We start from the raw sequence: 19,134 nt of genomic DNA on the forward strand, positions 1-19,134 counted from the left end.
AAAAACAAGTTAATCCTGAGCTAAAATCATCATGTAAAGACGTTTGTCTTCATTTGCTGGACTCTGGTTATAAAGGAAGACTTTTGTCTCCATCTGGTGGCGACATTCAGCAGCACAGGAACCTTTATTTTAACAGAGAGGAAGATCACAGTCATGGAGGAAGTGTTCAGATCACTTACTGAAAAACACTAAAACAAAATATCCTGTCGGCTACTTGAATATTTCTAGTAGCTGTTGTTGTTTTTAAATTTGTTAACAAACATTCATATATACAAATACAGCAGGTGTCCGCGATCAGTGACGCAATGACGTAAGGCCAGCGTGCGCTACGGCGGTTTACGTAGCGGATGTTGTCAAGTCGTTGTTGTGCTCCTGAAGCTGTGGAGAAAAGCTGCTTCAGCTCGGAACAGCAGCTGACAGAAATGTGTTTTTGAGTTAGTTTTTGTAGTTTTCTCGGAGCGGACGGCTCGTCCTGCTGAACTCATGAGTCCGCAGGAGAGTTTAACTACATTTAAGACGGACGAGAAAAACTTGGACAGCAGCTAACGGAGCTAACCGGCTAGCCTGAGAGTTAGCGTTAGCAGCTCAGCTGCTAGCTGCTCCACCGGCTCACATCAGGTGAGTAACTGCAATTAAAGCCTAAGAGCCGCTGTTAGCAGCACTCCAGTCAAATAATGCACACAGAGAAGTGACAGATGATAGAAGTTTATCTGAGGCCAGAGAGGAGAGGCTTCTGAACTAAAACTGCACCTTCAGCCGGAACCCCGTTAAGATTAACTGATATTTAAAACTGTACTGCGTAAGTAAAGACGTTACTACAAGCAGGAATATAAGTAAAAATACTTGATGAATCATTGGGGAGTTTTGGTAAATTCGGCCTACAAATAATCCACTAACTATAATATACACGGTAAAAGTACAGCTGCATTTTATAAATCGCTAGTTACGGTTCCATGTTTCAGTGGAAGAACTGAAGAAGAAAAAGACTAATGACTTATAATGTTCAGTTTAGTTGGTAGAAGGTGCTTGTTTGATGTATTTCAGTCGAAACTTTTATTAAAAAAATAAACTACAAATAGCAGGGTCATGTTTCATGAAATAAAGTGATGCTGTGTTGAAAAACCTCAGTTTTCTTTAATGGAGTTTGGTTGGTTGACCTTCTATGACACCATCTTTTTGCAGAAGGCAGATATGAGTTTTCCAGTAGTTTAACATATTTCATATTTAATGACTGGTTGCTTTAACAGCTTAAATCAATAGCTAATGATGAAAAGGTTCAATTCCTGAGCTCGAATTCAAAGCTGTTCCCATTCAGAACCTCATTTACAGAATGTCTGATTTAAAAATGACCCGACAGTCTCATTTTGAGGACACACTTTTCATCAAGTTTAATGGTGAAAGACAACAGTAGTAATATAGTATTTAAAACTTAGTTTCAGATGTAATTTTGTGAGCGGATAAAGCAGAGAAATCAGATTGATACTGTTGTGGTTTTTGTTATTTTTCTTTCTTAAGTTATTGATTTCTGTTATGGAGTTCTGCTGCAGCACAAGTTTAATCTACATGTATCTAACTTTAGATGTGGCTGTTAAATATTATTTAGATGTTCTGCAATGTTGAAATGTCACTTGATGAAGCAGAGGCTATTTAGACCAAATTCTGCCCTGTCAGTTCATAATTAGAGTCATGTTTTATCAGATCTAGCGTCTGTGTTTAAAAGTCTCCTATTTTTGAATGGAGTTTGGTACAGAAACCTCCTTATGTTTCCTGATGTTCAAACAGCAGGTAAATGGGGTTGCTGTTGTTATTTTGTGTGGTTTTTGTTAGAGGTTTGGTCTGAGTTTGTTTGTTCTCTGTCATCATCAGCATGGCGTCTCCGTTCAAAATCCCCAAGAAGAAACAGTCAACAGGTTCAGACTCCGCCCACCTGCACGTGCAGTCCCCGCTGTCCCGCCTCCAGAGCTCCGCCCCAGAACTTAAGGTGGTACTACTCACCTGTTAACGTCTGTAAAGGTGGTGTATTTATCTGTTAATTAATGTAAAGTGGTATGACAGTCTGTCAACCTGTCTGAGCTGTCAGGTCGTTCCAGGTGGTATTGCTGATCTGTCAACATCTGTGAAGGGTTTGTATTTGGACTGTTGGACCTTTTAAGGTGGTATTACAGATGTGTCAACTTTTCTAAAAGCGATCGTTTAGAACACTGTTGTCATGTGGTATTAGCGATCTGACAACATATTTCAATGTCTTTAAGTGAACTTGTGGTTCATTTAAAGTAGTATTACAGTACTGAAAGCTTCTCTGTCTTAGCTGTCCCTCTTTTAAGGTGGTATTACTGATCTGTTAACACTTCTGAAGGTGGTTCCTTCAAACTGACTTGTATTTTGTGTGAACAGAGTTACGGGAATCAGTCCAGCAGAGGTGGAGCTAACAGGGTGCATGCTGGGAATGCACTGGGCTCCTCAACAAATAGACAGAGGTGTGTGAAGCGCCCCCTACAGGCCGCACTCATAATTACTGCAGTTTAACAGCACAGTAAACATGTAAATCAAACTCGGTGCCTCCTCTGTTTTTTTAGTTCTCCATGTAAACCTTTGTTCAGGGACGTCGTCAAAACGCTGCTGGGACTCAACAGCCCAAACGGAGGAGCCTCGCCAGCCAATCACAGAGCACCAGGGGGCTCGAGTCGCCAGTCACAGCCTGGACAGAGAGCGGAGTCATCCTCAGCCTGTTTCTCAAACGGGTGAGCTCACAATAATCTGACGCAGAGTCTCCTGTTAGCTCCAGACATTTTCTTTTTCAAAATATTGCTGGGTCATCGATATTTTGTTGATAATGTTGATTGACAGGAAAGTTGCCCAATGGCTTCATGGGAAACAGAACAGAACGGTGACAAATGTTCCTAAAGAACTCAGAAAACATCTGTCTGTGTCTGAACATGAAGAGAAAGAAAGAGAATAAAAACTGATCCTTGAATGAATGAATGAATGAATGAATGAATGAATGAACCTTTATTGATCCCACAACAGAGAAATTCCATTCGGTTACAACCCGTCCCAGGGGGTTAGGGTTAGGGCGCTGCCCTCAACCTTCGACTACTACGCCGCACAGGGGAGGGTGGGGGTGAGGGGCCAAAGAGAGCGTTGAGTCCAGGGTGAGGGTGAATGTCCCAAAAGGAGGTGGGGGTCGGAGCATCTTGTCTGCACTAACATCCAGGAGAGTGGAGAGATAAGCATCCTTGAGAAGGCCGTTTATGTCTGGGAGCCAATGGAGATAACAGATTGTTTTGGAACGGGCAGACGCTGAAATTTTTCTGTCTGCCCTTGAGTCTCTCTGAGTCTCCCGGTGGCTTGCTTCAATATGTCCGAATTAGTGGCCACATTCAGCCGAGCCGAGCTGACAGCTTCTCCAAGTTGGTACCCATCTGGCAAAGGAGCTAAGGAATCGCATCCAGTTTGCGATTGAGCTCACAAAACGCTTGAGTCTGAGTGCTGGTAGCCCTGCACATTCCCTCATTCAAGGCGAGCAGCTTGTCAATTGCCGCCAGCATCTTCCTTTTTTTGTAATAGATCAGGGAGCCGCCAAGACCAATCAGCAGAAAGCCTGAAATCATAAATCCAATTATGTATGCGTCCTCAACATCCTCAACGGAAAGGACCGACAGACACACGATCCTCCACTTCCCCCAGACATCTGTGTCTTCATGCTTCAGGATGTTTTTATACTCAGAATATCGGTTGACAGTTTGCATGAGATAAAACATGAACAAACTGCGTCACTGTAATCTGCACTTTTATGCAAAACAAGATAACATTAGAGGAAGGACAGACATATAAAATAAGTTAAAGTGGAAGGATGATGTGTTCATGTCACTTGAGAAGTAGGCCCTGTTTTTGAATAGTAAAGTAAAGAAAGAGAACAGAGTCATGGCTGTAAAAAGTCTGTTTTAAATGCAGATTTGTATAAATGGCTGTTCTGTTTTCTCCACCAGATGGCGCCCTAAGAGAGCATCAGACCGGCTGCTGCAGCCTGATGTGACCTCAGAGCTTCTGTTTCCACCACAGAAGAAGAAAAGTGACCTCAGTGGTAACATTTCTCTTGTTTATGTATAATAACAACAGTAATAATAAAAATAATATTCAGATTTCAGTCATATTTAGTGAATGTTTCTACCTGCAGATTCGTCTCTGTCCACTAAAAGAATCTCTGTGGAGTCTGTTGATTCTCTGGCCGAGCTGCGAGGTGAGAAGCATGCTGGGAGTTCGAGTTCTGTGACGCCAGGAAAGAGAACGTGGAGGAGAGTCGAGTCTGGCGGGGAGGACGCTGCTGAGGGGAAGGTAAAGGTCAGAGGTCATGAGTGAGTGCACTAAGACAGTAAATGTCAGAATGTTCCTTTAATGTGATGACGTCTGTTTCCTTCAGAGCGACACAGGAAGCTCTCCAGAACCTTTAAAGGAGCAGAAGAAGAAGAACTCGTCTCTCTCTGGTTCAGATCAGACGTCAGACGACGACTTTGTGTCTCCGCCCAGAACCAGAGACAGGCTCTCAGCAGATGAGTCTCTTCCTAAAGACGTCCGCAGACCCTCCATCTCCACGGTGACCCTGTCGCCGAGGGCGACACCTAGCAGGAGGCGGAGCGTGGACAGGATGGCATGGCTCTCAGCCGGCAGCAGCCCGAGGGAGGATGTGAGGGAGAAGGAGAGACGGAGATGGAAGGAGTTCAGAGAGAAGAAGACGTCGAACAGATCAGCTGTTCTGCAGCTCCGACTGAGGAAAACCAAACAGACTCCGACAGAACCCAGTGAGAACCGCGCCATGACGTCAACAGAACGTCTGAACACTGTTTTATCTAGAGCCCATCCAAGGCATTCTCTCAAGAACCCTTCTATATGACGAGGGTTTCATCTAGAACCCACCCAGGGGGGTTCTTCTGTTCTTCTTCTTCTCTTTGATACTGTAGCACAAAGAACCTGTGACATCAGTCTTTAAAAAAGGAACCATTCGTCTTAGAAAAAAAATGACCCCTGTATTTAAAAAAAAAGGTTCTTCAGAAGCAAATGGTTCTGGGTAGAACCTCAGCCTTTTGGGTAGAACTCAATTCTAAGAGTGTTCTTTAAACTGTGTACCAGTTGTCGACCTCAGCAGTCACATGACTAAATATTGTATTTAAATATATTTATGATGGTCTTTGTTCCTTCAGTTGTGCTGTCGAGTGAAGAGGAAGAGGATGAAGAGGAGGAGGAGGAGGGGGAGGGGGAGGACGATGGAGACGGAGGAAAGAGGACGTTCCAAAGCAGCAGCCGACTGGAGGAGACCTCTGTGGGAAGCTCGCAACAGAAACAGGTAGGAGACACACCTGAGACAGACGAGACAACAAGAGTCAGCTGTGTTGGTTCTGTAAACCACCAGGCCATGAAGATCCTGAACCGCCGGGGTTCAGTCTTCACGTTCCTGTTTTGTACAGTTGGAGGAAGTGGAGACCCGACGGCCATCTTTATTTACAGTCTTTGGTCTGGTCCAGGTCCAGTACAGAACTCAGGTTTCTGAGATATCGTTTCCATCCTAAAGTTACAGCAATTGCAGGACAAATTTAAGTCCATTTCCAGCGTGTTTTGTTTAATTTTCCCAGTTTTTAAAAATGTCATCATCGTCTCAGATCCTTGTAAATAACTTGGTGAAAACAGTGTTTGTAGAACTGATTGGAATGAAGAGGAATAAACCAGAATTATCCTCTAAGTCTTTACAGAGAGTGGACACAAAGTGATGACCTCATGGAGCGCAGTGAGAAACCAGCTTGACTTTGACGCATGGCACATGTGGTAATAACAGGACGTATCTGGGAAACAAAGAGCCAGATTCCGCGTAGATCACCGAGGCTTCAGGATAAAATCACCTTAATGTCAGCCAGGTCGTTCCTCAAACAAACTGGAGCTTCGAAATCGCCCCGACAGGCCAGCAGACTGCTGTTTTCTACGTGACTCATGTTCAGTGACAGCAGGGTTTAATTTGCAGAGTCCACCTGCAGCTGATGCTGCAGAACCTTCATCTGGTGGACTCGTGTGAACTGCACAACCATAAACTGTGCAGTGACAAGAGTCTCCTGACGTATCACCAGCAGCTATGAAGCAAAAGCTCTTCAACAATAACATGTTTCAACAACAGAGTCCACAAAATGTTTCATCTTTTTATTTCACAGCGTCGTCGTAGCGACATTTTACTTTTTAAAGCGTCTCAGAGTCTCTGAATGTGAATGAAAACACACATTTCAAAACCAGAATTCTTATTTATCTTTGATTTAGAAGGACTGCAGAGTCGACATGTTATGGTTGAGACACATCTGATTGAAAGTTTACCTCGTACTGTCTGAGCAGTGTCTCAGGACACACATGGGGCGATCGTCCCCTCTGCTGCCCCCCCTGAGTCCACCGGTCCAACAAGATAGATTTTAGGGAAAAGTTATGATCTTGTGAAAGAAGTCAATTTTTATGCAGCCAGTTCTCCGTGCAGTAATGATCTTGTAAACAGGATAATTACTTGTGTAAAGAAGAAAACTAATTGAAGCCTTATAATAACACACAGAAACATTTCTAAGGACACTCATCTTATCAGAAACTGATCTCTGTGGTGTTTCCAGGTCAGGACTGGAGGACTGACCCAGTTCGGTCTCTCTGTGAGGACATGTTGAAGTGAGTCATGTAGTTTGTTTGTGGGTTTACAGGCCTGTAAACGATTGATGGAGTCCTGCTGGGACTCTGAGCAGATCCAGATTGGATGTGAATGGACTGCTGAGTGTTTGTTGTTGTGTTTACTGACGCTGATCCACAAACCAGCTGCGAGTCCTAATAAAAGAAGGTTTTTGTCCTGTTGCAGGGGAAGTGCTGCTATATTAAAGACTGAAAGGTCAGTTTGATGTGACCCACATTTTGTTCCTGTTAAAACTGAGCTGATAAATAGTCGAGTTTGAAGACTCTGATGTTGAATTCTGGTCTTATTATTCTTGTTTTTAGTGGCCTGTGCCAAGAAATCTTATTATATCTTATTATTCTGTTTATGTTGTTGACTGATGATTTTGTTGATTTCTTTAATGAATGCAGATTAACGTGAAATCTTCCATCTTGTCCGACAGGGTCAACAGGCGTGTTCATCCAAAGCTGAAGCAGATGAATCTAAGCAGCCAGTGCCTTCATTCTTGCAGCTGGAGTTTACCTCGCTTCATGCTGGTCTAACGCACGCCGACGCCAACGGGGAGATGATGGTGAGTACGGCTGAAACTTACCAGATTTTCACCAAGATGTGCTGCAGACTCTCAGTAGTGCACCTTTAAAACGTCCAACAGAAAACTGCAGCTCCTTAGTGATTTCAGAAGAATCCTGCACACGAGTGATTACTTTAGTAACACCTGCTGCTGCCCTCTGATTGGTGGGTTTAATGGTGATGCTCTCTCACCCTAATCTACTTATGTTTCTTTCTATTTTTCTATCTCTTTTCACTTTAAAACTTCAACAGACACTGACTGAGTGTTAAAAGAGAAGCTGATGTATCTCAGTGATGAACATGAAACAACACAATGACTGGATATTTACAACAAACTATAAAGTTTATCAGTTGGAACATTAAATATCTGGTCTTTGTGATGGATTCAGCTGAATGTAGGTCAAAACATTTTTACAAATCATCACTTCTTTCCCAGCATTTATGGAGTTGGGGTTGTACTTCCTGTACTGTACATGTGTGTACATGTGTGTACATGTACACCGAGTGTTTGTTCATGTCAGTATAAACACACCTTCAGTGGTGCGTTTGATGCCAAGTGGCTGCCATTGGACGTTTAAGTGTTTCTGGACGATTTCAACATTTTGACCGAGTTTCTGTTTTTTTCCATGTCCTGTTCCAACACACACACACACACACACACACACACACACACACACACACACACACACACACACACACAAACAAATCTGATTGGCCAACAGTTGGTGTCTGTTGCATGTACTGTAGGTTTAATCATTCACATGTGTTTTCCAAAGTGTTTTCAGTACACAGTGTCTGTGTTTCTGTTTGTGTTTATATACTGTGTGTGTGTGTGTGTGTGTGTGTGTGTGTGTGTGTTATAGAAAAAGAAGTCTGAACAAAAGTGCAACAAGTTGTCAAAGAGCCAAAACTTTGGACCAACTCAGAGTTGCTCAGGAGTCCTGTTAGAAAACACCTAATTCATTTGAGCATAAAACGCCAAACTGTTGTCATGACAACAACACCAGAAACCCCCCCCCCCATCTCAGCCTCACGGAGGTGATAAATCGGGGAAGCGAGTCAAAGTTTGGCGCAGCGGCTCGGTTGTTTTTTTTCTTGGCCGGAGGGCAGAGAAACTCCCCGCTGAGCCTGTAAAGTGTTAAGATTTCAGACTTTAACGAGCAATTAAGGCAAAGTTTGGGTCTGATGGCGGCGCGCCGGGTTCAATTAGAGCGCCGTAAAAAACCAGGAAGGCAGGAGAGGAGGAGGTTAGTAGGTCAGCATGTCAGCAGACCACATGCAGAGAATCTGATAAACTGAACAAACAGCACCGAATATTTTCTTTGTATTTTTATTTTCATGATTTTGTTGAGGGTGTAAAATTCTATATTTTTATTTAAAGATAGATATAACATGACATCAGATATGGCAGGTGAGATGAGCGAGTGAAGAACGCAACACTTTTCAACATTTTCTGACATTTTATAGACCTACTGATCGATTGATCAAGAAAATAATCGACAGATTAATCAATAATGAAATAATTTATGACAGGAAAGACTTGAAAAATGTCCAAACATGTTGAGCACAGAGACGTTTGTCTCCACGTTTTCTTTCATCGTCACGTCTTGTTCCATCTTTGATGTCAGTGAGCTGCTGCGTCCAATCAAAGCATAGATTCATCCTGAGGACTAACTCATATAAAGTGTGAGAATATTTTAAACAGAGATGCATCAGGATGTTTCTCAGTAAACTCATCTTTTTTTCTTCTTCTGTTTTTTTTTCTGTCCAGATCACTGAAAATAGCATCATGATTCCTCTGAAAGGTAAAAACAGCTTTACTGTAGACGACGTCAGTTTCTGTTGTACAGTTTAAATAAATCTTCTGTTTATGAGTCGACAGTGACATTAAACAGACATTTACATCAAAGTTATGAAAAGTATTTTTGTAATATTTTATATTAAGGTGCTTGTGCTTAGTGTTAGTTAAGAGGTAATAAGGCACTTATAATAGTCTTGTTGACATTAATGTGACTTAATAAGACTTTGTGTTGTAATAACAAGTGTGAACGATGGAATTTGGGGGTACTGGCGTTATTAAGGTTAATTAATCCTTAATTAATCCTCTGTCTGTCTGTCAGGAGCTGAGGAGGGGGAAGTCGTGGTGGTGGCGACTCAGGTTCAAGGTTACGGCGTCTGGGACGGGGGCGTGGCTCAGGGCGGGACTCTGTTGGCTGGATGGAAAGGCCCCGCCCCCTCACTGCTCTTCCTGTGGGTGACTGACGCTCAGGCCAACCTGCTGCAGATGGAGCTGTCCGCCATCCAGACCGCCAGCAGCGCCTCAGGTGACACTTGAGTTAATAATTCAGCTGCTGTCTGGATTGTTTGTGATGATCGTGACGATTCAACGTGAAAAACACTGCAGACGTTTCTGCACGTTTTCAGCTGCAGCTGCTCACTTCGGTTCGTTATTTGACTTCACTTCTCAGCCTGAGCTCACACAGAAAAACAAGCTGCTGAGTTTGTCCTGCACACGCTGATGTATAAACAGATAAGTACGATGTTGGCACAGTCAGAACAGCTTCATGTAGTTTCCATCATCGCACAGTTTCCACACACTCGGTTTGTTTTTGAGAGAGCAGTAAAAACACACAGAGCTCTCACTCTGACGCTGTTTCCTTGAGCCGTAAATGTCGTCTGAAACCACAACGAAGGAAAAATAAAAAGACGTGTTTGGACTCTCGATACATAATTAACTTAAACAGAATTACAGTTAAGAATGTAGTAAGATAAGAGCGTTAATGAAGTTCACCCACAGACCACACAGTCGTAGTGAGTCCTGCTCTCACACACACCGTCTCTGCAGCAGCGTGCAACCCTGCACTACAAAATCCAGCATTTTCTCAATGAAAGCTTGACTGGAGCTGTGAGGTTTCATGGAAAATTAACTTTTGACAGCTTCTGCAGCGCTCCAGAACTGGGCAGGAACCAGGCAGCCAATCAGGTGGCTTCTCCTGCGCCGGCGGCCAATCACGGCGAGTTAGACGGCCAAATTTTGTGTCGACATGGGGAAAACGGTGATGGCTGCCAAAGAGTCCTGAGGGTGGAAACACAGTGAGGTTTCTGCTCAGAGAGACCAGAGATTACTGATGATGATTCTGTTGTGGAGCCACTGGTCAGACTGGTCAAACTGGTCAAACTGGACCAGTATTCAACCAGAGACTGGGCTGACTTGTTAAACTGGACTCATACAGACAAAGACCAGTCAGACTGGTGTGACATGTCCACACACTGGTCAAACAGGGCGGGTACAGCCTGTAACTGGTCATACTGGACCAGTGAAGAGCAGGGGACTGGTCACAGTGAAACTTCCTGGTCAAACTGGGTCTGTAGAACCAGACACTGGTTTAAACTGGGCCATTCTCTGAAGACCCACTGGTGTCTGAGTCGTGTTCTCTGATTTGTTCTCCTGGTTCTTCAGGTCCGTCGTGCTCCTTCCTCCTGATTGTGTTGAAGAAGCAGCTGCAGGAGCTCCAGGCCGCCCTGCTGGCCTCCATCCTGGACATGGAGGAGTACAGGAGGGGACGCTGCTCCTCCTCCTCCTCTGTTGGACTGACCTCCCCTCTAGAGTGGACGGACGGGCTGCTGCTCCTCCACAGCTGTCCTCCTCCTCTGGACCAGCACCTCCTCAGACTGCTGGGACACTCTGCGGTGAGACGTCCCTCGTTTATATCCCTCCTCTCCATGTCAGGCTCCTTCCCTCACCTCCTCTGGCACGTGTTGCCTCCCTCCCTCGTTGTTCTCCTTCTCTCCTCACCTCCTTGGTTGCCTGTGGTCTTCTCCTTACCTTCCTCTCTCCCCCTCCTCCTCCTCCTCTGTCTCCCTCCTGCAGTGATATCTAATCCTCTTTTGCCCTTTTTATGAGCCAGTTAGCTGTCAGCTGGCGGCGCCGGCGGCTCGGAGCTGATGAGGTGCCTCCTGGAGGAGGTTCAGGGTTTTGTTGAAAAGTTCAAACTCAGCTGGTTGCCCCCCATCAACACCAGAATCTACCAAAACAAACCATTAAAATAAATCTGTTTCTTGTAGGAGGAATCCAGTCAGGTGAGAAACAACCAGAGAAACAAGAAGCCCAGCCTGAACTCCTCCGCTCTGCAGCACCTTCCCACCAGGTGAAACCAGCACAACCAGTATCAAATGTTTACTGGTGCAGGACCAGCAGACACAAAGTCTTTTTGAGTACAGAACAAAGACAAGATATTTCATGTTCAAACTTTATTGTACGTTCCAAAAAAGTAGAAGAGGACAACTTCGTTCAGTCTGATTTTTCTGACTGAACCTTCTGTATGTGGTCTTCAGGTTGATCCAGTACCCAGCAGCACCCTGTAAAGGCCGGATCACAGTGACGAAGGAGGACCTGGCTTGTCTGGACGACGGCGAGTTCCTCAACGATGTCATCATCGACTTCTACCTCAAGTCAGTCTGTCAGACGAGAACAAGAAAACAAACAAACAAACAAAATTTCACATTAAAAGCATGTTGACTTCTTCTTCAGGGAGAAAAGTCTCACTGTATTCAGACGACATGTTTTTACCAGATCACTTCAAAAGTGTTTACAGATACTCGAGTAAAAGTAGAAGTACTGATTCTGCTTTTTTACTGCAGTAAAAGTAAAAAAGTTCAGACTCTGAAAGTATAAAGTATAAAAGTAAGACGTCGTGCTCTGCAGGACATTTGTCCTGACTGTTGTTCCTGTCAGTCAGTGACCTGAATGACCTCCTCCTCCTGCAGGTACCTCCTCCTGGAGGGAGTCGGCGGCCCAGTGGCTGAGCGGAGTCACGTCTTCAGCAGTTTCTTCTACAAACAGCTGAGCAGACGGAGAGCTGCCGGAGAGAACGACGCTCCGTCTGTTCCGTAAGAACATGAACTGTAGTTTGAACGTGTGAAATCAGATTGAGTGACTGGTCAGAGGAGTGATTGGTTAGAGGAGTGATTGGTTAGAGGAGTGACTGGTTAGAGGAGTGACTGGTTAGAGGAGTGATTGGTTAGACGAGTGACTGGTTAGAGGAGTGACTGGTTAGAGGAGTGACTGGTTAGAGGAGTGATTGGTTAGAGGAGTGATTGGTTAGAGGAGTGACTGGTTAGAGGAGTGACTGGTTAGAGGAGTGATTGGTTAGAGGAGTGACTGGTTAGAGGAGTGATTGGTTAGAGGAGTGACTGTTAGAGGAGTGACTGGTTAGAGGAGTGATTGGTTAGAGGAGTGACTGGTTAGAGGAGTGATTGGTTAGAGGAGTGATTGGTTAGAGGAGTGACTGGTTAGAGGAGTGATTGGTTAGAGGAGTGACTGGTTAGAGGAGTGATTGGTTAGAGGAGTGACTGGTCAGAGGAGTGACTGGTTAGAGGAGTGACTGTTAGAGGAGTGACTGGTCAGAGGAGTGACTGGTTAGAGGAGTGACTGGTCAGGGTTAGGAGTGAGAATATCACAAACACAGATTTTAACACATTATCAAACAACATTTGAGAGAAATAACACTTTAGTGTGAACTTAAGTCTGAGATCTTGGATTTTAACTTTTTAACTTTATAATTTTAGTCTAATCTTGCAACAGAAAACATATTAGTTGGATATTTTTCCGTCATTTTTAAAAAACTCGATCAGTCTCAGCCCTCCTCTCTGCTTGTTTCAGTGATCGTCACATGAGGCATCAGAGGGTAAAGACATGGACCCGCCATGTCGACATTTTCACCAAAGACTTCCTGTTTGTGCCTGTCAATCAAGAGTAAGAGAACGTCCAACACACTCACCACGGATTGAATTCAGCTCCACATGTATTTCCTGTCACATAAACGTATATAAGCTGTGTTTTATGACTTTATTTTATCCTTTACCCTCGATAATAAAACTCCTCCTGACTCGACAGAGTCGACAGAGCCGACCTCAGCTCTCTGTCCCAGATTTAAAGACGCCAGTTTGGAGTTTTGACCTCTGCTGGGACATTAGAATAAAAACCCTGTGACTCTACTTTAATTCAAGCACCTCATCACTGCGTCTACCTGCCAACTGGGTAACAGACTGACTGACTGGAGTCACTGCTGCTGAATCAGTTCTGATTCTTCTCAATGACTTTAGCAGACCTGCTTCTCTCTGTGCTCTGATTGTTGTTTTACTCAAATCAGGAGAATTTCACACTAAAGTACCTTCAGTGGTTCCCTCTGGATTTTTAATTACGTTTGGACTCAAATGGATCCTTTTGTTAAGCTCATGTTATCATGATGCTAATTTCTGTCAGCACGTCAATGGAAAATCTCATTATATGTTAGCATTGAGCTAAAAAAATTGATATTTAGTCATCGATTTTTTTTTCTGCCTTCTGTTAGCTTGTAGCCACTGTAAACATGGTTAGCATGCTAAGCTAAAAGGTCTTAAGTGTGGCTGTTTGTCACTTGAAAAAGAACTTTAAAGTGTCTGTAGTTTATAAATTCAAGCTAACAAAGCTAAGCTATCAGTCGCTTCTCATTTCGAAGTTACTGTTAATCACACTGAACACTTCCTGTGGGTGTTTCACATTAAAAGTCTTCCAGGAGCTCAGTTGTTTTCTGGTGGGCTTCTCACCGTAGAGATCAGTCCGTTTTTTCCCCCAGACGTCAGATTTTTTCTTGTTGTTTTTGTGTGCGCAGGGCTCACTGGTACCTGGTGGTGGTTTGTTTCCCGGGTCTGGAGGAGGTCCAGTACGAGGAGTTTCAGAGGCCGGCAGGTGAGCTGCTTTTTGACCCTGAGTTTCCTCCGTAGAACAAAGTGTTTCTGGCAGCTCCGGTGCCTCACAGCCGCTCTAATGTTTACCAGAGCCGCTCTAATCGTCTCCAGGCGTCCTTGTGTTGTTTAATACCCTTCGGGGTCGTTCAGGGAGACAGTTTCGGGGTATTTGGGGCACTGGCAGCAGCTGTGGGAATCACACATCAATTCACACCAAAAAAAATTACAGGATTAAATGTTCCAGACACAAATGTCTCCTCCTCTGAAGAAACTAAGCTCCAACATTTGGTGTTGGAGACGTTTGTGACTTTTTATCTTTATTGTCTGTAAATAAACTTAAAAGAAAGGAAAAACTGCAGCTCTGAAGCCCATTTTCTTTCTGTTTTTTCCATTTTTTCTTTTGCTTGTTTGTTTCCTTGATTATTTTCTTGGTGTGCTGTTTTAAAACTTGGGTATAAGCGAAAATATAGTTCAGCTTGGTTGCTGCATGTATTACAGGATGTAAACATCAATTATTTATTAATGTTTTGTATTTTATTTCTCTCAGTCTTCAGCTCCAGAGTGAACAGAAAGTCACCATAAATGAGCGTTTTGTTCTTATGTCTCAGGTGGATCAGAGGGAGCTGCAGGAAAACCTTCTCTGAGTCTGAGATCACAGCAGCCTCCGGTAACTAAATCAGACTCTCTGGAGTAAAACGTCTGTTTGGTGAAGCTGTTTGAGCCTCAGCAGGTGATTTATTTGTCTGTTTTCTCTGTAACGTGTTTGTCTTTTCAGGACTGCATCCAGCAGGGCTGCAAGAGGGACACCGTTTTAAAAAGGTGAGTCGTCGGCAAAGAAACTGATCCGAGGAACTTCAAACTCTGGTTTTATTTTGACTCGGTTCGGGTGGAGCCTGAAGTTTTGTGGTTTCTTCGTCCTTTCCAGGCCGTGCATCCTCGTCATGGACTCACTGAAGCTGTCGTACCACGAGAACGTCTGCAGACTCCTCAGAGAGTGAGCTACTTTTTTTTTTAATTCTGATTTTTTTTTTTTTTAAGTATGATAATCAACAGTTATTAAATAGTCAGTGTTTCGTTAGAACATCCAGTTTAATTTTTACAGTAAACAAAAGTTACAAAAGTGTTTCTGTCAATTATTTAAAAAATCAGAATCGACAGCTCAGACTTTTAAAAAATTAAAGTACGAAAAACAAACAGTTATTTGTTTTTTAGTATCAGATTCATCAATAAATAAATAAATATATAGCATGTTTTTTAAATCTTCAAAAGAACAAACGGTGCATCGGTCCAAGCATCAGTTAAGTTGGTCACACTGATCAGTTCAAGTCTTTTTCTCATCTTGACGTTTTGATAAAATCAAACATGGCTGAATTAAACTAGAGGGCTGTCGACTTTATCTTTTGTTTCTGAAGTCGTGTCTTTTAACAGACGTGTAAATAATACTTTAAATTTCATATTTCTTAAATGGAGTTTGGTGTAATGTGTCGCCCCCAGCAGGTTCAAACCAGAAACAGACGTGTCAAACATGGTGTCTTTAATTAAATTTGTATTTTTTAGCTACCTGCAGGTGGAGTGGGAGGTCCGGAGGGGGACGCCTCGTCTGTTCACGTCAGACAACATGAGGAGCTCCAACTGCAGGGTCCCTCAGCAGGACAACAGCAGCGACTGTGGTCTGTACCTGCTGCAGTACGTGGAGAGCTTCCTGCAGGTACACAAACGCCTCAGACGCCTCAGAGTCACAGGACAGAAAACAACGCTGTAAAATAATCAAATATCAGACTGCAAATCATCATCAATATGTTTAATCACAATTCAGGATGTAACAACACCAAAACTTTATCGTCCAATAATACCTCGATAAAAAGTTCAAACGATCTTCATCACCACTTTAAAAAACAAAGAAAAACTATAATTTAAAAAATGTTCAATATTAAACAGAAAAAATGACATGTTCAGTGTTTCTGTCTGTTTAAAATGTGATTTCCCTTTTAACTGTATTTTAATGATAAGTTATTCATTGATTAATCGCCGCTATGAATTCAAACGATTACAAATCAATAAAAATGGCATTAATTGTCTCATTTGACATTTTTTTTGCCACTGCTTGAATAAGGAAACTTAAATTTCAACTTATAATGGAAAAAAAAAAGAATAAAAAAAGAATAAAAATAAAAAAGCACAAAAAATGTTTTTGTGATGTCACTAATTATTAATGCATAACTGATTAATTATTAATTAGCATTTTTCTTTGTTGCTGAAATAAAAGTAGCAGCCATGATTGAAACGTGCAGAAAATAAAAGTTTGAATTATGTTGCAAAACAACATAAAAAAAAAATCAGACCAGAACATTTCACGTGTTCCACTTATCTCATGAAGACCTTTTCACACACACACACAATAAATTAATTAGCGCGTTAGTAGCTCAGTAAATCGTGCTCTCTGATTGGCTCCCCAGAACCCCGTGGTGCACTTCGACCTCCCATTGCGTTTGGACCACTGGTTTCCGCGGCAACGAGTGCGACAGAAGCGCGAGGAGATCCGGAGTCTGGTGATGAGGATGCATCAGAGTCAGGCTGAAGAAAACTGAGGACCAAACACACACACACACACACACACACACACACACACACACACACACACACACACACACACACACACACACACACACACACACACACACCGAGCCATTAATAAATTCAACTGTGCAATAAATTATTTATATTTTTTCTACGTTAACAGGTTTTTACTTTGCTTAAAGAAGTTTAAATGTTCATATAGAAATTTTCTTACAGAAAAATATTTAATTTTTCCTTTTTGCATGTAAATAACTTTTTACCCACAATCCTGTGCATTTTCTCCCCTACATTTATTGCTTCCTGTTTTATGAAATAAATCTTATTTATTGTCATTTTGAGGCATTAAAATGTGATTTCTATCAGCAGTTGAAGATTTTTTAAACACATATTGTTGCTATAAAACAAAAAACAAAATCAATAAATACATTTTGATTGTTATTTCTATGATCATTAATAAACATCAAACAAAGGTAAGAATTAAATGTGTGTTAATAACTTTTTACAGTCACGTTATTTTTATGTTATCTTTATGTTATTTTTGTTATTTTTATGTCTCGTGTCTTTTCTGTTTGTAGATATTTATGTTCAAATGCAGAAAAATAAATAGTGAAGTACAGTAACAGAGTATTTGTACTCTGTTACGTTGCAGTAATACTGCGTTCATCCTGTAGTTGTGGTATTAATAATGTCAGTATCGGTGCTGCTGGAGGTGATAACGAGTTAATTAATAATCAATCAGTGTTGATGGATCAGTGATGTCAGTGTGTCTGAAGTGAGGAGAGTGTAAGCTGAGGTCAGAGGTCACTGGGTCACTGTCAGTGTGTGTGTATTTATTGATCCATTGATCCATTTCTTTATTTTATTATTATCCTTATTATTCTCTTTTTCTTCTGTTTTCTATCTTCTTTCTTATTATCTCTGCATTTTCTGTGTGTGTGTAATTGTGTGTGTGTGTGTGTGTGTGTGTGTGTGTGTGTGTAATTGTGTGTATGCTGGTTTGCTAATCTCGGGGTTTTAGCGTAGCGCCCCCCGCTGAGGACCAATCAGCTTACAGCTCATTAATTGGATAAGAGTGGAGGGGTTCACGTCTGACAGACAACAACAGCTTCAACACTCGATATGATCAACACAGTCTGTGCCAATTATTGATCAATAATTATATTAATATCCTCTTTCTGTAAAAACTTTATTTCAACTCTTTGTTTAGCATTTGGCCCACAGTTAATAATGTGTTATAACACCCTGTAACTGTTCATGTGTTTCATCTTTATGTTTTTTTTGTCTTCTGACAAATTTTCTGTTGTTTCCTCCCGTCATGCAGCTGTCGTCTCGTCGTCTTATTACTTTGTTGCAATTTCCATTTTGTTTTTTATTTTTTCACCATTTTCCTGTTGTGTCCTTCTGTTTCGTAGCTGTCGTCTTGTGTCATTTACATGATTTACTTCTTATTACAGTATATTCATCTTGTTACATTTAAAACAGATAATATAACAACAAAATATATAGAATAACAAGTGTGTAAAGAAATATATGCCTTATTCTACAACATATAACAGCAATATAAAAAATACAAAGAAACTGATCAGCAGGAAACAAACGAGAGAAAAAACAGAATAAAACAAAGAAAACAAACAGTGCTGAATGTTAAAGATGTTCAGTTATGACTGTGACGCATTTCTCTCTTCAAAGATTCATCAGAGTCTAAAGTTGAAGAAATGTTTCATGAATTATTTTTGTAAATTAAATGAATTTTGTATGTTGTCCCTGGTCCGGCTCTGATCCGTCCATGTTTTGCCCCAGCAGCCGTAGATTTGTCTAATCTGAGCGATGGGAGGTTCAGATTAGACAGATTTAGGGCCTCCATGAAGCCTCCATCCCGCTTCCCAAAAATAATCTGAGCGAGTGACTCAAGATGGAAACTGATCCCGACGCCAAAATAAAATCAGCGGGAGAATTTTAACAGTGTAAAACTATTCAAACTGCATGTCAGAAACATGTCGAGGTGATTTTCTTTTTTTTGTGGGCGTTTCTGCCGGACGTTTTTCGCTCCTCGTCTCGTCTCGTCTCCTCTCGTCTCCTCTTGTTCCCGTTAATCTCATTATCCAATAAAAGATGTCTGCCATTGTTGACTGTGTGATGCAGCGGGGGGTCACAGTCTGGACGAGGACACGTCTAATTATACACTCGCTTACTAATTTAATCATCTGACTCAAAAAGCAAAGTGATGCACAGATGGATGGAATATCTCATCTATTGATTGGCTGATTGATTGAAAATGTGTCTTGCATCAGGTAAAGAAACAAAATAAAAATGTTATCGTCACAAAAATGAAGACAACAGACATGAAATCTGTCATACAATATATACTAAGATATATAATTATTCATAGATGCATCTGAAAGCAATATTATTTAATGAATTTGTCTAAAACATAAAGTTTATCAGTGTTTGAGTCATATTCCCTTCTTTAATAAACCAGGAAGTGAGACAGGAGTCTTCAGGGTATAGTTGACCCTTTTTATGCCGGATTAAATCAAGTTTTTCTAAAAAAAAAAAAAAAAAATAGAAATAAAATA

At 41.9% G+C, this 19,134-nt stretch overlaps 1 protein-coding gene across 2 annotated transcripts; it reads left to right on the top strand.

Moving 5' to 3' along the window:
* Positions 1–348: 348 nt before the first annotated feature.
* On the top strand, positions 349–17,040 carry LOC146304999 (sentrin-specific protease 7-like). Of its 2 annotated transcripts, none has more exons than XM_084714035.1 (22): positions 349–618; positions 1,867–1,981; positions 2,395–2,477; positions 2,577–2,741; positions 3,990–4,084; positions 4,178–4,335; positions 4,421–4,799; positions 5,199–5,341; positions 7,125–7,253; positions 9,024–9,057; positions 9,373–9,576; positions 10,713–10,942; positions 11,318–11,400; positions 11,588–11,704; positions 12,020–12,142; positions 12,915–13,007; positions 13,906–13,982; positions 14,590–14,648; positions 14,757–14,800; positions 14,907–14,975; positions 15,539–15,689; positions 16,438–17,040. In XM_084714035.1, exons 2-22 carry the CDS (start codon positions 1,868–1,870, stop codon positions 16,567–16,569), a joined length of 2,682 nt encoding a protein of 893 aa, XP_084570161.1. In that variant the 5' UTR covers positions 349–618; position 1,867; the 3' UTR covers positions 16,570–17,040. The 2 variants fall into 2 exon arrangements, with proteins under 2 accessions (XP_084570161.1, XP_084570162.1); XM_084714036.1 differs by having other exon boundaries at positions 2,601–2,741.
* Positions 17,041–19,134: the final 2,094 nt, after the last annotated feature.

Source organism: Lutjanus erythropterus, chromosome 24 (genome assembly GCF_056507025.1).
Source record: "Lutjanus erythropterus isolate fLutEry1 chromosome 24, fLutEry1.hap2, whole genome shotgun sequence".
In the NCBI taxonomy this organism is placed as follows: domain Eukaryota; kingdom Metazoa; phylum Chordata; class Actinopteri; order Lutjaniformes; family Lutjanidae; genus Lutjanus; species Lutjanus erythropterus.

Excerpts from the sequence above, each read along its gene's own strand:
- LOC146304999 (XM_084714035.1), top strand. The coding sequence starts at position 1,868 with ATGGCGTCTCCGTTCAAAATCCCCAAGAAGAAACAGTCAACAGGTTCA. Across the intron at positions 9,058-9,372 it reads CATCATGATTCCTCTGAAAG|GAGCTGAGGAGGGGGAAGTC; the intron begins GTAAAAACAGCT and ends TCTGTCTGTCAG. Across the intron at positions 9,577-10,712 it reads GACCGCCAGCAGCGCCTCAG|GTCCGTCGTGCTCCTTCCTC; the intron begins GTGACACTTGAG and ends CTGGTTCTTCAG.